We start from the raw sequence: 15,409 nt of genomic DNA, 5'->3' as shown, positions 1-15,409 counted from the left end.
GAACATTGCAAATCTTCCACTAAAATCAATATATAAAAAAATAATGACCATAACCCAATTTATTATTGATTTTTATTTTGTTAGTCATGACCAAGGAAATCAATGATTTGTCCAGCAGGAAAAAAAAATACAGGTACACGATTTGGATTGTCTGGCTACAAATTTTTATTTTTCAAATGTTTGAACAAAGTTTGTATGCCATTTGCAAATGTTTGCTGATTATTTTTCAGCATTTAAAAATGTCTTATTTTATTTGGAACCGGGAAAATATTGAAATTTTATAATTCGGTTCTGGCCAGGGTCAAGAGGAGCAAAAAAAAATTGAAATGACAAGCCATAGTCTCAATATATGAATGTAAAAAGTCTTTCAAATGCATTTAACACCAGCTTAGTTGTTTTGCAATCATTAGTTTTCAAAAAATGTTAGATTTGATGAAAACAAAAAAATAATCGAAAAAAAACTTTTTGCGCTACTGTAAATCGAAAAATTTCAAAAAACCTTAAGATTTTAGAATAAACCCAAACATGCTTAAAATGATTCCAAATGCAGGAGAATGCATTTTAAATGGATTGCACTTAAATTGCCATAGAAATTTTGTGGTTTTTTGAAGAAAAAAAATATTTATTTTGCCCACCGGATTTTTCGGGACGGTTATGAAATTCAAATGTACCTGTTTTTTCCGTAAGAAAACTAGTTTGTCTGTACTTAGTTTTTTTTAAACTTATAATTGCAAAACAACTGACCAAGAGTATAATGCATTTTAGAACACTTGTTTCATTCAAATGTTAAAACCGGGGCTTTTAATATTAATTCTTGTTTTTTTAAAAGGTCCTATAAACTATTGTCTTTCATATGTTTATACTGCTAATGTTCACATAAATGTCCCATATGCAAAAACAGCAAGCTGAGAAAAAAACGCATTTGAAGTTTGTCCCATACATAAGGCTACGTGTTAAGGTTTCGCGAAAAAACTGTTTTTTCTCCTGATTGCTAGAACAAAGTACTGGATGTAATAGGCTCTTTTGAAAAAGCACACGATTTTGTACCAAACTGCATAAATAACTCGAAATCAATGAAAATGCATATGGAACATTTATGCGAACAGGGGCAATATATTACCTATAAAAAAAACTCTAGAATTCTTTCTAATTTCCTCAGCAAACTGAAGTCCATTGCTTAATTTTAAAACAGAAACCGAACATCACAAACATAAATTTTGTAGATATTTGAAAACATTATAAAAAAATAACCACACATTTTAATAGATATATGAGAAACTACCAAAATTTTCACTTTTAGTCTTTAAAATATGTAATAAACAGGTGGCGCTAACAGCTAATGTATTTCAAGAGATCATTTCTCAAATTGAACAAAAATAAATCTTTTCAATAAAATTCGACTTGCACTAGCAAAGTAGCTACTTCCAAAGCTAAATTGCATCCAAATGCACCGGTAAGCATTGTTTCGATTTCACCGGTAAACTTCGAACCACCCACCCTCCCAGTCAACTCTGGCCAACTCCATCCCATAAACCTCGGAACGGAAAAGCCTTTGTTTGACGTTGTTGGTGCGTGCGTGCACACGATACGGTGGTTGTGTTAGGAACTCGCGCGCACACACACAGGACCTACCTGGTCCCGTGTGCAGGATTAATGGACCCGTGACACGCGCGTTGGAGGCCTGCGTTCAACAAACCCCTTCATCCACCCTCTCCACCTAGTCTCCCCGCGTGTGTGTGTGTGTGTGCATTGTAGGCTGCTACTTTCCGTAACAAAGGATTGCATGATGAAAAATGATTTTCTCGAAAAATAATACCATTCCGCGCTTGTTTAACTGTTGATTTTCCATCGATGTCAAGAATTACTCGATGGCGTGGTCCGGACAACCTCCGGTACTCGTTGAATAATTCTTGCGATCCAGGTCTGCACCGAGGCAAAAACAGACCTGATCACTTTGGCCTTTAAACACTCGTCGTCGTCGTCGACGTTCCTGGAGGTCTCGCAGGGCCACGATTGTAGAGACCACCACCGCCAACCACTCGACGGCACCAGGTTCCAGAAATGGTGCAGCAAGTTTGTAAATCCTGCTGCTCGATTGTCTGATTGTCTTGACACAGCACAATTCAGGCGAACGTGTAAAAGTGTATTATGTTACTCACCATATTTATTTTCCATTTAATTTCCAGTTTATCTTTCCATCAAACGCACGTACAAACACACACACACACTTACAATGAATGGCTGTACGAGAACCAGTTTCCATTGCTTGTTTTCCCACTTCAATCCGGCGTTCGGAACCGCCAAAACACGATGCCGCCTGAGATGTCTCAGATAATATTGAGATTTTAAATTTTTTTAAAATAAATCCATGTTGTTATTAAAATTTAAAAAAAAATCTGAAATGATCACAATAATTCTTAAAATTTAAAAACTTGAAAGTTTGAATGACACAAATTGAACCGTCCATTAAACCGTGGTTCACTGTACCCAGCTGAGAAGAAAATGGAAAGCAGAAGAAGAATAAACGATTCTGAACTCCATAGCCAGAGCCAGTAACAACAACTGCGCGAGTGCTGGGCTTGCATAATTTGAAAATTGTTATACGACGACGACGAGTGAGAAATTGGAGGAGAACCAAAGAACCAGAAAAACTGGTACATTAACAGAGAGGGGTTTCCTCCAAGATGAGGGGGCCCAGAGCACTGGAAACTGCACTTACAAACCTCACACGCGTGGTGAACTTTTATGGCTCAAGTGAATGTAGTAAGCCCACCAGGCCAGGGAGGGGGGGAGGAGGGTAATAGTCGGTAGGCTTGGGAAGGAGGGTCAAGGTTACAATAACTGTGCGTAGGTGGATCTGGCGCGGTGCCTGGGAGAGACTGACAAAGCTGGTTGTTAGAACAATGTTGCTAAAGATAATTTTCTGGCTTGACTGTGGAAACACGATTAATTTAATAATCTAATGAAAATATAAAAAAAATCCCATAAACCCAAAAAAAAAAGAAGTGATCACCATTAAATTAGCATTATCACACTTTCCAAAATGATTTACAAAATGTTTCATGAACTCAACCTAGACTTTGTTTTAAAAAGTAACATAAATTTTATTGAAAGTGACAATTTTTTAAACCGTTAATATCAGAAAAATGTCCAGCAATTCCAAACTTGAAATTGGATTTTGAATCACCCCTGAACTTCCTACAAAATTTAAAAATCATCCATCTGGGCCAAATTTGAGCACTATCGGTCAAGAGCAAGTGTCACAACATGATGCTACAAGTTGAAAGCTGTAAATTTAGACTGTTTATCAATATCAAAAACGAACTTTGTTTTCATGAAATTAATTTTGAACAAGAAACTTAACATCAATAATCCAGAGAAACGGTACAAAATACATTAAAGGAGTACTCAGGAAAATGTATTTAAAAAAAAAACTTCGTATTGCACTAAAGAACATGAATCGATAACATTTATCTGGAATCAACACTATCTATTAACCAGGACATATAAATTATATTCTTATTTAGCGAAACCTCAGAACCATAATACAAGTTTTCTAGGAAACAGACGAAATCATTATAAATATGATAAAAAGTCCATTCAAAAAATGCCGTATATTGATCAATAAAAAGTAAAAGAATTATTAAAAATCTTCAAAAGGACCATGCTTAAGAATAAAAAAAGACTTTTAAATTGTGTGAGGAAAGAGGTCCAAATGATTAAACCACATGTTTAAAAGTGATTATTTTTTCTGATTCAAATTTTATTTCAAGATTTGCGCCCCTTCAAAAATTTCACAAAAATCAGGGGCAAAAAATATTGCTGATTAAAATTTTCATTGAAAATTTGTTTTACAACTATTTGTGAAAAATTTACAACTAATTGTCAACAGAGTTTATTTTTTGTATTTTTAACAAATTGGGCATTTTTAAACTGTTGGGACCACAGACCGGAAAAAAGGTAAAAAACCATAGATACCGTAAACTGGGGTCAATCGGGACACATGGGGTGAATTGGGACAGCAGTTTTAACCATGTTGGAGCACAATATTTTGATTTTTCTGGTTGGCCAACAAAATGTGTACATCCATTTCCAAATTTAAAAGCTTTAAGTGCTCTAAAAACTGCTGTCTCTATTCAGACTGTAGTCCCGATTCACCCCAGATTACGGTAATACATAATTTCGTAAATTCATTGACATTTTGCAAACTTTTGGTAGTAACATTATGACGTCCAATTTGCTCGGGTTCGGAATTTCCCGGGATCCCGGAAATTTTTTGAAACAGTAATAAAACATATGTTTTCATATTGTTTGTTATGTTTTACAACCTCAAAATCATTGAATTAGCTCAATACTCTTAATTGATGACAATCTACACTTCAATCTAAACAAGGATAGCACTTTTTGGATAGCTAAAAGAAATGAAGGGCAGCGAACGACCAAGAAGGTTAAAGCTGCCAGAAAGAATTGAATTAACAACAACAACAAAAGAAATATTTTTTTGTTGATGTTCTTTGTTGTGCTTTGGATTTTAAATGCACTACAATCTCTTATCCTATGTGATTCAAATTAAACAAGTCTCCTGTTTTTATTTTTTTATATATCTAGAAAAGCTTTTAAAATTATTTTTAAATGTTTAATAAACAAAAAAACTCCAGCAAATAAAATGATACTAGTTAAGTAAAATTTTAGATAAGTTTTGACTTTCATGTTTTATATAAAAAATATTATACAAATTATCTATAAGTCACCACCGCCAACCGTGGAAAATCGAGACTACAATCTGAATCCTATCCTGATTTACCATAGATGCCGATGTTTGATGAAAAATAATTAAACATGATTTAATTTTTCAAATTTTAAATCATGAATATACGTAAAAAATACCCTGTCTTTTCAAAAATATAAAAAATAAATAAATAAAGCGCTATGCATTTTGCAGATCTGTAAACTGAAATTTGAAAAAAAATCCTTAAAAGCCAAATGAATGCCGATAAATGCTGAACACAAATTTTAATGCTATCTAGATTTTTATACGAAGATGGTGTTTGCGCATGGTTCACGCTCGAAATATCATAATCGCACAGTGGTACCAACATTAGAGAAAAAAAGTGTAGATGTCATGCGATGGCACACTTTTTATGTAATGTTGGTACCACTGCGTGATTTTGGCATTTCGGGCGTACACCATTCAACCCTGCAAAGTTAGAAAAAACATAAAATTTTAAAATGGAAAAAAATGTTCTAAATAAAAAATTACCCTTTTTGGTTAGCGCAGATTCGAAAAGAACATTAAATTTCCCTTAAAATGACATATCCCAAAAAACAATACAGTCAAATAACGAAAGACGGCAGAATTTTTAAAACAAATTTGTATATTTTTTCCATGATAAACTTTTTCGGAATTTTGAGTACGCCATCAAATCGGGCGCATCGGCCGTCCGTCTTATCTAAAATGTTCAAAAACGGTAGGGGTCGTTCCAGCCCTCCGTCACGAGATATCGAAAAACGGACCTTGGATTCGTGATCAGGGACAAAAGTTACTTCTTAGGACAAAGTTTCACGCAAATCAAAGAGGGGTCGGGGCAACTGCTGTGTGAGTTGGCGGAGAATTACCCCTATAAATTGCAACCAGAAGTAGAGGTGGGCAAAAAAGAGCGAGCCGCTCAAAGAGCCGGTTTATCAAAAAGAGCGAACGAACCATGGCTCACAAAAAAAGAACTGGGAGTCCTTTTTAAAACTCCGGTCTTTTGAAAGAACCGTTCCAAAATGGAACAATTTTTAAACTTGTTATACAGCAATTCCCCATGAAAACAGCATGAAAAAAAAACAAAAGTGCTCGGATCGGGCTTAAGTTTTTTCTGGGGGTTCCCTGGCCGAAATAATTAGACCCGTATTTTTTTGTTTGGCCATTAGGGTGACCTACGCCGTGTTAGGGTGGTCTGAAAAATTGCCATTTTCGTTGATTTTCGCAAAAATCACTTTTTTCAAAAAATCATAACTCCTCGCCATTTCAATCAATTTCAATTGTCTTATACGCAAATGAAAGGTGACAAGTTGGCCTTTCTAAGAAAAATTATGAGAATTTTCAAAAATCTAGCCTAACATATGAAAAGGGCGTATGAAACATTAAAATGCCGTTTTGACGGTGTCTGGATCAAAGAGCCTATGTCTGGAAATATTTTTATCGGATGCCCCGGACATTTTTACATAACAAACTAAAAATGGGAGGAGTTCATCAACAGGATTCCGAGATATGATTTTTTGAAAATAAAATCCGTGTTTTTCAACGCGCTGCGCGCAAAAACCGGAAAATGGCGAAATCGGCGAAAAATGATTTTTTTTCACTAAAACTGCGATAACTTTAAAATTTCAGCGATGACCTATACATGTCTGGGTACCAAAAGTTGCGTCTTTCAATAACGAAAATTTTGGTACCCAGACATGTATAAGCCAAATTTTGAGCTCGATCCGAGCACTTTTGTTTTTTCCATGCTGTTTTCGTGGGGAATTGCTGTATAAATATAATTTATTGAATTTCCGACAAATTGTAGTTTTAATTTTTTGTGAATTGAAAATGGAAATAAGTTTACAGTAGAGGTAAGAAAAATTCTGAAAAAAAAAAATTAATAAAAAGCAAATTCAATATTTGATTTGTGCTAAAACACAGGATCAAAAAGGAAATTTTTTGAGCTGTAACTAAGCAAAAGTGAAAAATATTTGGCAGTGCTTCTTCGAGTTAAAACCATCTGTTTTTTTTTTTTGCAAAAATTATGCCATCTTTCGTTTTTTTTTTTTTTGGTCGAGAAATATTTTGACGATAAGTTCAGAAAATTTCGTGGTTCAAATATCAAGAAAGAAAGAAGATTTGAGTTGCTAAAGGACACTTCCAAAAAGGAAAAGAATTTGGAAAAATTAGAGCTTTTTTGGGTTTTATACTGAAACTGATTTATTGGATTGAATAGTGAAAGAAATTTTGTTAATTTTTTTTACATCACATTAATTTTAAGAAAAGCTTTCTGGTTGCACAAAATGCACAAATAATTGAAACATTACCACTTCAAATTCACCCAAAACCCCAACTATTACTTCCTGGCCCCGTCGACATTGGCAGTATCGATCACCCAACTCGGGAGGAAGGTCGTGCAAAAAATACGTACGTTCACATTCTTGGCGCAGGCTCCGAATCAGCTGGCCCTTTTCAAAGGCTCAATGAAAGATTCCAGCCAGACACGAAGCATCGTATGAGTGGAGTAGTTTCACAGTGTGGTGAAATTTTCCATGAAGTAATTTTGGGACTTTCCATGGAAGAATTAAAATTTTCTGATGTAAGAAGCGTGAGTTGAGGTGCGACGGTGCCCCGAAAAATGTTCGGCATTTTTCACACCACGTCCTCGCCGTATCCTTGACAGCGAAAAGTGCCAAGAATCGGGAAAAAGGACGAAACGTGGCCGCGGGCGGGACAACACGAGCCCTGTCGCTGCGCACGGTCCCACCCCACCACCGCATGACATGTCGAAGTCCTGAATATCGTGGCCAGCCAGCAGCATCCAGCAGCGGAGCGTGACCGATTGTAAAAATTCGATTTTCTCAAGACGAAGACGCGTTGAACTTCTGAAGCTCGCAGGTCGTGAGTACGCGAGCAGCAGCGGCGTCGCGTAAATCGGAAAAATATGAACGACTCTCCGTACTACACTACTCTGGGTTGGTTGGGCTGGCTGGTGCTAGTAGTAGTATTACTACTACTCGTGGCAGGATTCTTTTCTGAAAGAATCCTCGCCGACGACGACGACGAGAGGAGCGAAATTTTCTTCGTCGATGCGCGCTCTCTTGAACTGATTCGTGTGTTCTGTACGGCAGCGTCTTCAGATTCTTTCTTCTGCGGAAGGTTTTCTTACTCGCTGCCGAAGGATCCTTATGAACTGCTGCTGCTGCCCAGCAGTGTCGGTTCTTTCTTGCTCACTCTCCGCCGTTTTACGCTGGGTTGGGTGGGTTGGCACTTTTCAAGGGCATCACTCTTACATCGCCCGGTTATGGCACCATTTTCCAGGTTATTACTACGGTACAAGCGGACTCTGCTGTGGGAGAAAACGTGAACGGAACTTACGGTTGGGAACAGTCCCGGCATGGTTCTGCTTGCTCGCGTTTGGCCTTTTCCTGGGTTGATCCTTTACGAAATTTTCACAGCTCTGAATGTCACCTTCCGCGGACACACACACACTTACTCTCACACTCGCACGTCTAGCGGAACGGATTCTACGGGTGAGGGTTGCGGAATGTCACACCTCCTAACACCTATCGCTACGCAAAAAAGACACTACAGTCCTGTGCTCCAGTCTCCAGGTTCTCTGCTCTGCTGCTTCCAGCTATCGGGAACGGGTTTTTACAGTCGTCGTCGTCGGTTCGGGGACATCCTCCAAGCAAAAATCAGGAAGTGAGGACGTCTACACCGAATAGGAACTTGAATTTTTTTTTGCACACAATGTCTGCTGCTAGGAAGAAGGACCCTTCCACTACACCATCTCTCTTGTCCCGGGGTCACTCCAGCAGGTTCTTCGCACTGACTGCTGCTTCTGCTTCTGTCGATGTTCTTGGCCCGAGTACTGCCGCAAACTGTCTGACAGTGCTGCTCAGGTTCTGCCTGGCACGACTCGCTAGGTTTTCGCCCTTTCGGAGAGTCGACGTCGTCGTCGTCGTTCCTTTCAGAAAACAGCCATGTACAACTCCACGCTGCTCCTTGCCAGCTGCTCCTCTCCTCCTCAAACTTCTCACGAGGACCGTCTCTCGAAGCTCTCGACGCGCGCTTCGAGAGTGTACCCCGAAAATTCTCCAGAAAATTTCTACGCGAATGTCAAAGCAAGGAGGAAATCGTACCGACACACCGTGAGTAGCGACTGCCACCACCATGTGTATACAGCTGTGTACAACTCAACCCCCGCCCCCTCCCTGAAACCCCACGCTCTCACTTTAAGGAGTCTCGACGGCTTTTACTACAAACGTAGACTTGGGAGCAGCCGTCGTTGTTGTTGTTGTCTTTGGCGGAGCTTTAGCGAGCAAAGCTCGCTCGCTCTCTTTACACACGACACGGCCCACCCCCACCAACTCCCAAAGTTTCCGGCTTCATTCTGAACTTCGTGGGGGCTCCCCAACTGGGTGGTGTTGGTGGTGGTGCGCGCGGACATGCGAGTTAGAGTCTTCTGCTCCATGAGGAGTTGCTACACCGAAAGCTGGCAAGCATTTATTTACACCACACTCACAAACACTTGCAAAGAAAGCAATTTTTGGTGAGCACCCTCTGCGAAAGAATGAGTCCTTGTGGGATATTTGGGGACCGGTGTACGAAAAGGATGTTTGGGGTGGTCCGGAGGATAATGTGTCGAAATTTTATCCATTTGAAAAGAGCATAAACCGAATAAAAAAGTTCTCCGATAATAAGGCCCGTATTTTTTGTTTGGCCGTTAGAGTGACCTACACCGTTCTAGGGTGGTCCAAAAAAATGGCAATTTTCGTCAATTTTCGCAAAAACCTCATTTTTCGAAAAATCATAACTTTGCGCCATTTCAACCGATTTTAGTTGTCTTGGACGCAAATGTAAGGTGATTATTTGGTCTTTCAAAGAAAAATAATATTCCAGCATAACATTTAAAAAGTTCGAATGAACTTTTAAAATGTTAAAACTTGGGTTTTCGGTAAACACGAGAAAATGACGAAAGCGGGAAAAATCAACTTTTTTCACTAGTACTACGATAACTTTGAAATTTCAGCGATGAAATGCTGGCCAAAAGTTTAGCAAAACACTTTGTTTATTTAGTGAGAATCTGCCAATTGGATGGAAAAATGACCTAATCCTTAACATGCCAAACATACGAGATTTCGCTCTTTAATATTTTTTCGTATTTTTTTTTAATTTTTGGCCAGATATGGGTTGGCGAACCAACGAAATTAATTGTTACATTGTAACACATAAAAAAGCAATCCACTTTAACAACCCCCGGGTCTTTTGTGGGCTCTGTTGCAAGTTTCTACTCATTTCTAGGCGTCCGAAGGTTATGTGTGGTGAGTCACTCAAAGCCTCTTTTACGCAAATGGACCGACGTTTTACTTCCCCATCCGATAGAAGGCGTGATCAGGCAAATCTCGTCTCGAAAAATGCCACCGGGTCCGTCTGGGATTGAACCCAGGCCATACTGGGATTTAGAGGCTACCACGCTAACCACTAAAGAAAACCCTCTTTTTACGCGATGCGTTACGCATTTCGAATTTGAGGGTTTCTCTGGAACGACGCAACATTTTTGCAATCTTCTAAAAGCAATTTCGTCGCCTTTATGCTATCTTGTGACACGCCCTATCTTTTTACAGCAGACGTGTCACAAGATAGCACACAAGCGACAATTTGTAGATTTTGTTCAGATCTATAAAACGCCTTTTTAAGCATATATTGTATAGTTTGAAGAAAATAAATCGACGGAATAAAAAGCGTAACGCCACACTGAGCCCCTCGAAAAAAAATCGAAAAGTACTTTTATATATGTTAAATTATTCTTTTTTGTCTTTTTTTTATTTTTAAGAACAGTGTCCAATCATGTCCATCTTTGAGAAATATATTCGAAAAGCTGAGAAACATTTTTAAAAATTTGCATTTTTTGGACATTGTTGATCCAACCTTTGGTTGCTAAGATATATGGCCTTGCAAATAATAAAAATGACCAAAAATGAGTTTTTCTAAGTTCTACCCAATTGACTTTCAATTTTTAATCCGATGTTGATCAGATTAGATTAGATTAGATGTTGATCAAAGCTATAAAGTGAAACTTGAGTGAAATTGTTCACTTTTTATCTACTTAAACATATAATAATCAAAGTTGATTAAATGTGTCAAAATAAAAAAATTGTGATAAAAAGTTATTTAAAACATAGTGAATTTGTTTTACAGAATGGCTATTTGTTTCTGAAAAGTCCTAAAATAACCTAAAAATTTGCCGAAGACACCGAATCGATCAGAACATCAGAAAAGGAATTGAGGAGTTTCATACAAATTAAACAAAATATTACGAATAGTATGAAATTAGCGAAATTCCAGAAAATTGCTCAATAAGAAATCAATAACACGAATGTTACGCATTTGTTATAAGGAGATTTATGTTATTTAAACGACTAATCAGACCTTCTCAATTATAACAATCATGCATATTGTTATTGAGATGTTATTCCCGTCTTCTCGGTGTGAGAGGTTATCAACCAGGAAAAATGTACTCGATTTGAATCATAGAAAATGATAATAAAAAATGAAAATAAACAAGTACTCCCGTTAATTGTGAACTTCAGATAACTGAATCTGAACTATGAAGAAAATAATTAATGGGAATATAATTGAAAGTCTTTGATATCAATAAAATGAAGAACCATATAAATAATTTTAAAATAATTAATTTTAAAAAAACCGAACAACAAAATACTCAGACAAAATAATAACCATACTACATCCACGCAAGAACATTTTTCCAAAGACAGATCAACGAGAAACTTGCAGTATCAACTGCCAGTCTCGCAACTTGTGCGGTGCTGTCAGTTTCGGTATCGCGTGTAAACTCGCGTGTCATACAGCAACACTGTTCAATTCGTTCCGGGAGGCCATCCACCCACACCACCCCCTTCACAGCACTCCCCTCTAGCCAGTGAAGCCCTAGCCGACGGAACGATTCTAAACATACAGAAGCTGGTTCAACGATTGTAAACGTAAAGAGCCGCGCGTACTTACAAATACTAGAACGTACGTACCGCGTTGCCTAGCAAATTATGTCACAATGTTGGTTTGGTGTCGTACTTGAACTGCGTGAACGTGAATGATTTACTAGTTGAATTAAATAATTGAGGAGAACATAAGATTACGTTTAAAAATAATAAATGAAATATTACAAAATACGATTTTTTTTTTGGGTCAACTTTGGTCGCGTATTTAACTATCAAAAAAAGATTTTGAGTTTTTTTGTAGGTAATTGGAACATTGGATAATGGAAATAGAAAAATGCAAAAAAAAAAACAAATTAAAATAACAAAGAAGCAGGCGTATGATTACGCTGTTCGCTTTGTAAGCGGATGATCATGGGCTGCTCCAACCTTCCATCGGATGGAGAAGAAAAACGCCGGTCCCGACCTTAGGTCGTTAGGCCGTTAAGTCATTCAAGTCGTCTCCCCGTATAAGTACAAACAACACACCAATGTCCGCTGGTCGGCAGCTGGACTCGCAATCCAAAGGTCCCAATCCCATTTTAGTCATATTTGAGTGGTTGATTGCTTGTTACATTACCAAATGCATATTTTTCCATATTTAATCATCGCCATTTTGGCTGTCATCTCGTATTTAAAATTTCCAAATCACCCAAGAGCACTTTTGAGATCATATTTGAAACCAACGACCTGTAACAAGACCACGACAAAAATCCTGATTCGATTATCCGAAGATTCGATTATCCGAAGTGAAAATTTTCCGAGAACTTTGGATAATAGAGTATGGACTGTATCTACTTCGCTTCGTTAGGAGACGGTGATTTTAGCGGATTGCAGACTGGATTTCGCCATGTGTTGTGATGATTGCCAAAGCCCAAGTTGCCTAGGAAATGATAATTGGGAATAGAACCAATTCCACCTGGAAATCGAGTATGCACTGTATCTGCGTAAAACAAGGGAATTTCATTTTGTGTTAAGAGACAAATCTTGAACTTCTATTCCTTTCTGTAACTAAGATAACATTTTGATAGAGCTAGTTCGTGTCCATGATGCACAGATATTCAAACTGTGATAAGTTTGATGTGCCGTTCTTATCACGAATACTGTAAACTCTATCAAAATGTGATCGAAGATTTTGAAGCTTCAAATAAGATTTAGTCCTTGACTAATTCTAGGAACTTAAAAAACAAAAAAAAAAATTTTTTTGCACCAGAATTGCAAATTCCGAAACAGTCAGTCCCAGTCATCTGTTTGTGGATTGGGGAAGTCAATCGTTTCGTTTCGCATGTATTCGTTCCAACCAGCAATTTGTGCATGTCTGCGCAGCAGGGTGGCAAAACTCACACAGCCTCACTAGCCTCGCGGTAGAACCGACAATAATTCCACAGCATAACACAGCACCGTTCAGTTTACGCGCTGTCGGTCGGCTTTCGAGGGGGGGAATTGCACACTGTCTGTTTTACTTTTTTGCCTTCTTTCTTTCTCTTTTTCCATTACTTAACCAAGTCTCGATCGTGTGTGTGTATGTTTGCTGTCGGTTGTGTGTTGTAGGCTGGCAGACAGCAAATTTCTCTCCGATTTATAGGCACTGCAACTGTGTGTGCGCGCAAATTATGCGAGATTTTTTTTGGTTCGAAAGAGAAAAAAATAAAAATGGCGACCTCACTTTTACGAGCTTTATGAGTTTTCCAGGGTTAGGAAAAGGTCGAGTGCTGTGGGGTTCTGCTCCTTGGAGACACTTACCTTCTCGTTGTTGACTGGATGTTCATCGTTGATTGATTGTGTGCGAAGTTTGTGCGTTAGATACTTGAGCATAGTTACTGCTGCTAAGGTAGACTGGATTGTTTTTGCTCCCACCTCCACTACCACCCCCTATCGCACCGGCGGTACTCCCGATTCTTCCTCTACTATCACTGCGTTATCACAATCACACACTGCACACTGTAGAGCCGCCGTCAAAACACACACCCACGCGCACAGAACGTGACTAAAGAGACTCACGGAAGACTCGACACAAGGTATAGGCCGAACAAAGAAAACCGAACCAAGGATTAAAGTCCTACGGAACACAACCGGTAATCTACGCTAGCCTACGGTCACCTGAACCTGGACACCTTCTTCGTCCCGAACTAAAACAACAACAAAGACGCAAACTGACTGCCTCTGCTGTGTGTGTGTGCGTAAGTGTGACGGTGTGTGTGTTTTCGGTGCAATAAAATTTTATCGATTTTTCATTTTCATGCACTTTTCACCGCGGCGCTGCTAGGTCAAATCGTGCAAGAATTTTTCCTTCTCACGTCCACCGACGAACCACTCGCGGGTGCCCTTTGCATGCACAAGACAGGATCGAACTTGTTCAAACCAGTTCACGAGGTCACGACGACGCGTTCTGTGCCTGCTACTCGATGCGATTTTCAGCACACAGTTCCGATGAAGTGGTCCCGTCAAAACACAGACACTCGAGCCTCTTTCTTGGCAATGGCTCTTCCCTGTCCAAGCGACCTGGCTACACGGATCCGCTGAAGAACGTACAGCGCCAATCAAGCTGGAAGATGGCAAGGATTAACTCAGGAAACGTCCACAACGGTGCGGAAATCCATTCAAGAAATGCAGAATTTACTGGTACAGACGAAACGGAAAGTTTGCACTCATGCCCTTACACACAGTCCACAACTCCACATGCAAGTCCTGCCTGACACAATTCACTTGACGACACTCCTCCGACTGACTGCTTCTTCTGCACTTGTATGTCGCACAGCATCAGTATGTAGCCAAGAGGAAAAACTCACAGCATCATACCATCATCATCCCAGAGCATCAACATCAACAACCCCAGCATCGCACACCAACACAACCTCAACCAGAATGCACTCCCTCTCTCGAGCTCACTCACAGCTGAGCAGCAGCCACGTTGTTCAGCACACCGCTTGGACGACGTTCTGATCTATGCTGTGTGCGCGTTGATCGAAATCGAATCTACGAGAGCACGCGAGACCCGCGACTTGTACTGCTCGACACTCGGTACGTATCTGAACGCGGATGGATCGAATGAGTGATGGTTTTGTTTCGTTGGTACAAGGTAGAAGAAGTGAACCCCGCTGGCAAGAAGTGAACGAAAAGAGTGTGTAGAAGTGATTGATTCTTTTTTGTTTTGTTTGCTTTCAGGTTTGGAAGTGAAGAATTCACGCAGCAGGGCTGTGGAAAGTTTAGGTTATGGGGATGTTTAATCTATTTCTGACTTGGTTATGGCCATTCTTGATGATCAAAGTATCAATACATAGATAAAGCCAAATCAATATAATTAATTTTCATTTTGCCCATAAAATTTAAGTTGATTTTTAAGCGAACCGGACTGTTACAATCTAATGGTAAAAACAATCACATTTTGTTGTAACGCTTCTAGGAGATGAATCAAAAATTATATCAATTGTTCTCGTAGTTTTGAAGATACTAAAATGTGTGTAACAAAAGCTCTTGACAATTTGCACCGTTCAAGAATATTTTTGAATCAAATATTTTAATTAATTATTTATATTTTATGTAATCTACATTCGTTGTTAAGTACACTTAATCATAATTTTATCCACACCACCACTATTTTACGTAGAGAGTAACGCATTTTTTTTGTGTGTAACTAAAATCAGATAAAACAATGTTTAAAGACTACATCTCATTCTACAGT

At 38.8% G+C, this 15,409-nt stretch overlaps 1 protein-coding gene across 2 annotated transcripts in view; it reads right to left on the bottom strand.

Annotated features, from left to right (window-relative positions):
• LOC120412791 (MOB kinase activator-like 2) overlaps nucleotides 1–14,602 on the bottom strand; it is a 60,941-nt gene extending 46,339 nt beyond the window's left edge. The window contains exons 1-2 of one of the 2 annotated variants that reach the window (XM_039573380.2): nucleotides 14,388–14,602; nucleotides 13,471–14,272 (exon numbers count right to left, since the gene is read on the bottom strand). In XM_039573380.2, the coding sequence (XP_039429314.1) occupies nucleotides 13,471–13,542 (72 nt within the window). In that variant the 5' untranslated portion in view covers nucleotides 13,543–14,272; nucleotides 14,388–14,602. Of the gene's footprint in view, nucleotides 1–8,107; nucleotides 8,631–13,470; nucleotides 14,273–14,387 lie in introns of those variants that run through there. The other variant, XM_039573381.2, reaches the window with a different exon arrangement.
• Nucleotides 14,603–15,409: the final 807 nt, after the last annotated feature.

The sequence above is a fragment of the Culex pipiens genome, chromosome 2 (assembly GCF_016801865.2).
Source record: "Culex pipiens pallens isolate TS chromosome 2, TS_CPP_V2, whole genome shotgun sequence".
Taxonomy (NCBI): domain Eukaryota; kingdom Metazoa; phylum Arthropoda; class Insecta; order Diptera; family Culicidae; genus Culex; species Culex pipiens.
The sequence above is the reverse complement of the archived record's forward strand: the minus strand, read 5'-3'. Positions and strand labels throughout refer to the sequence as shown.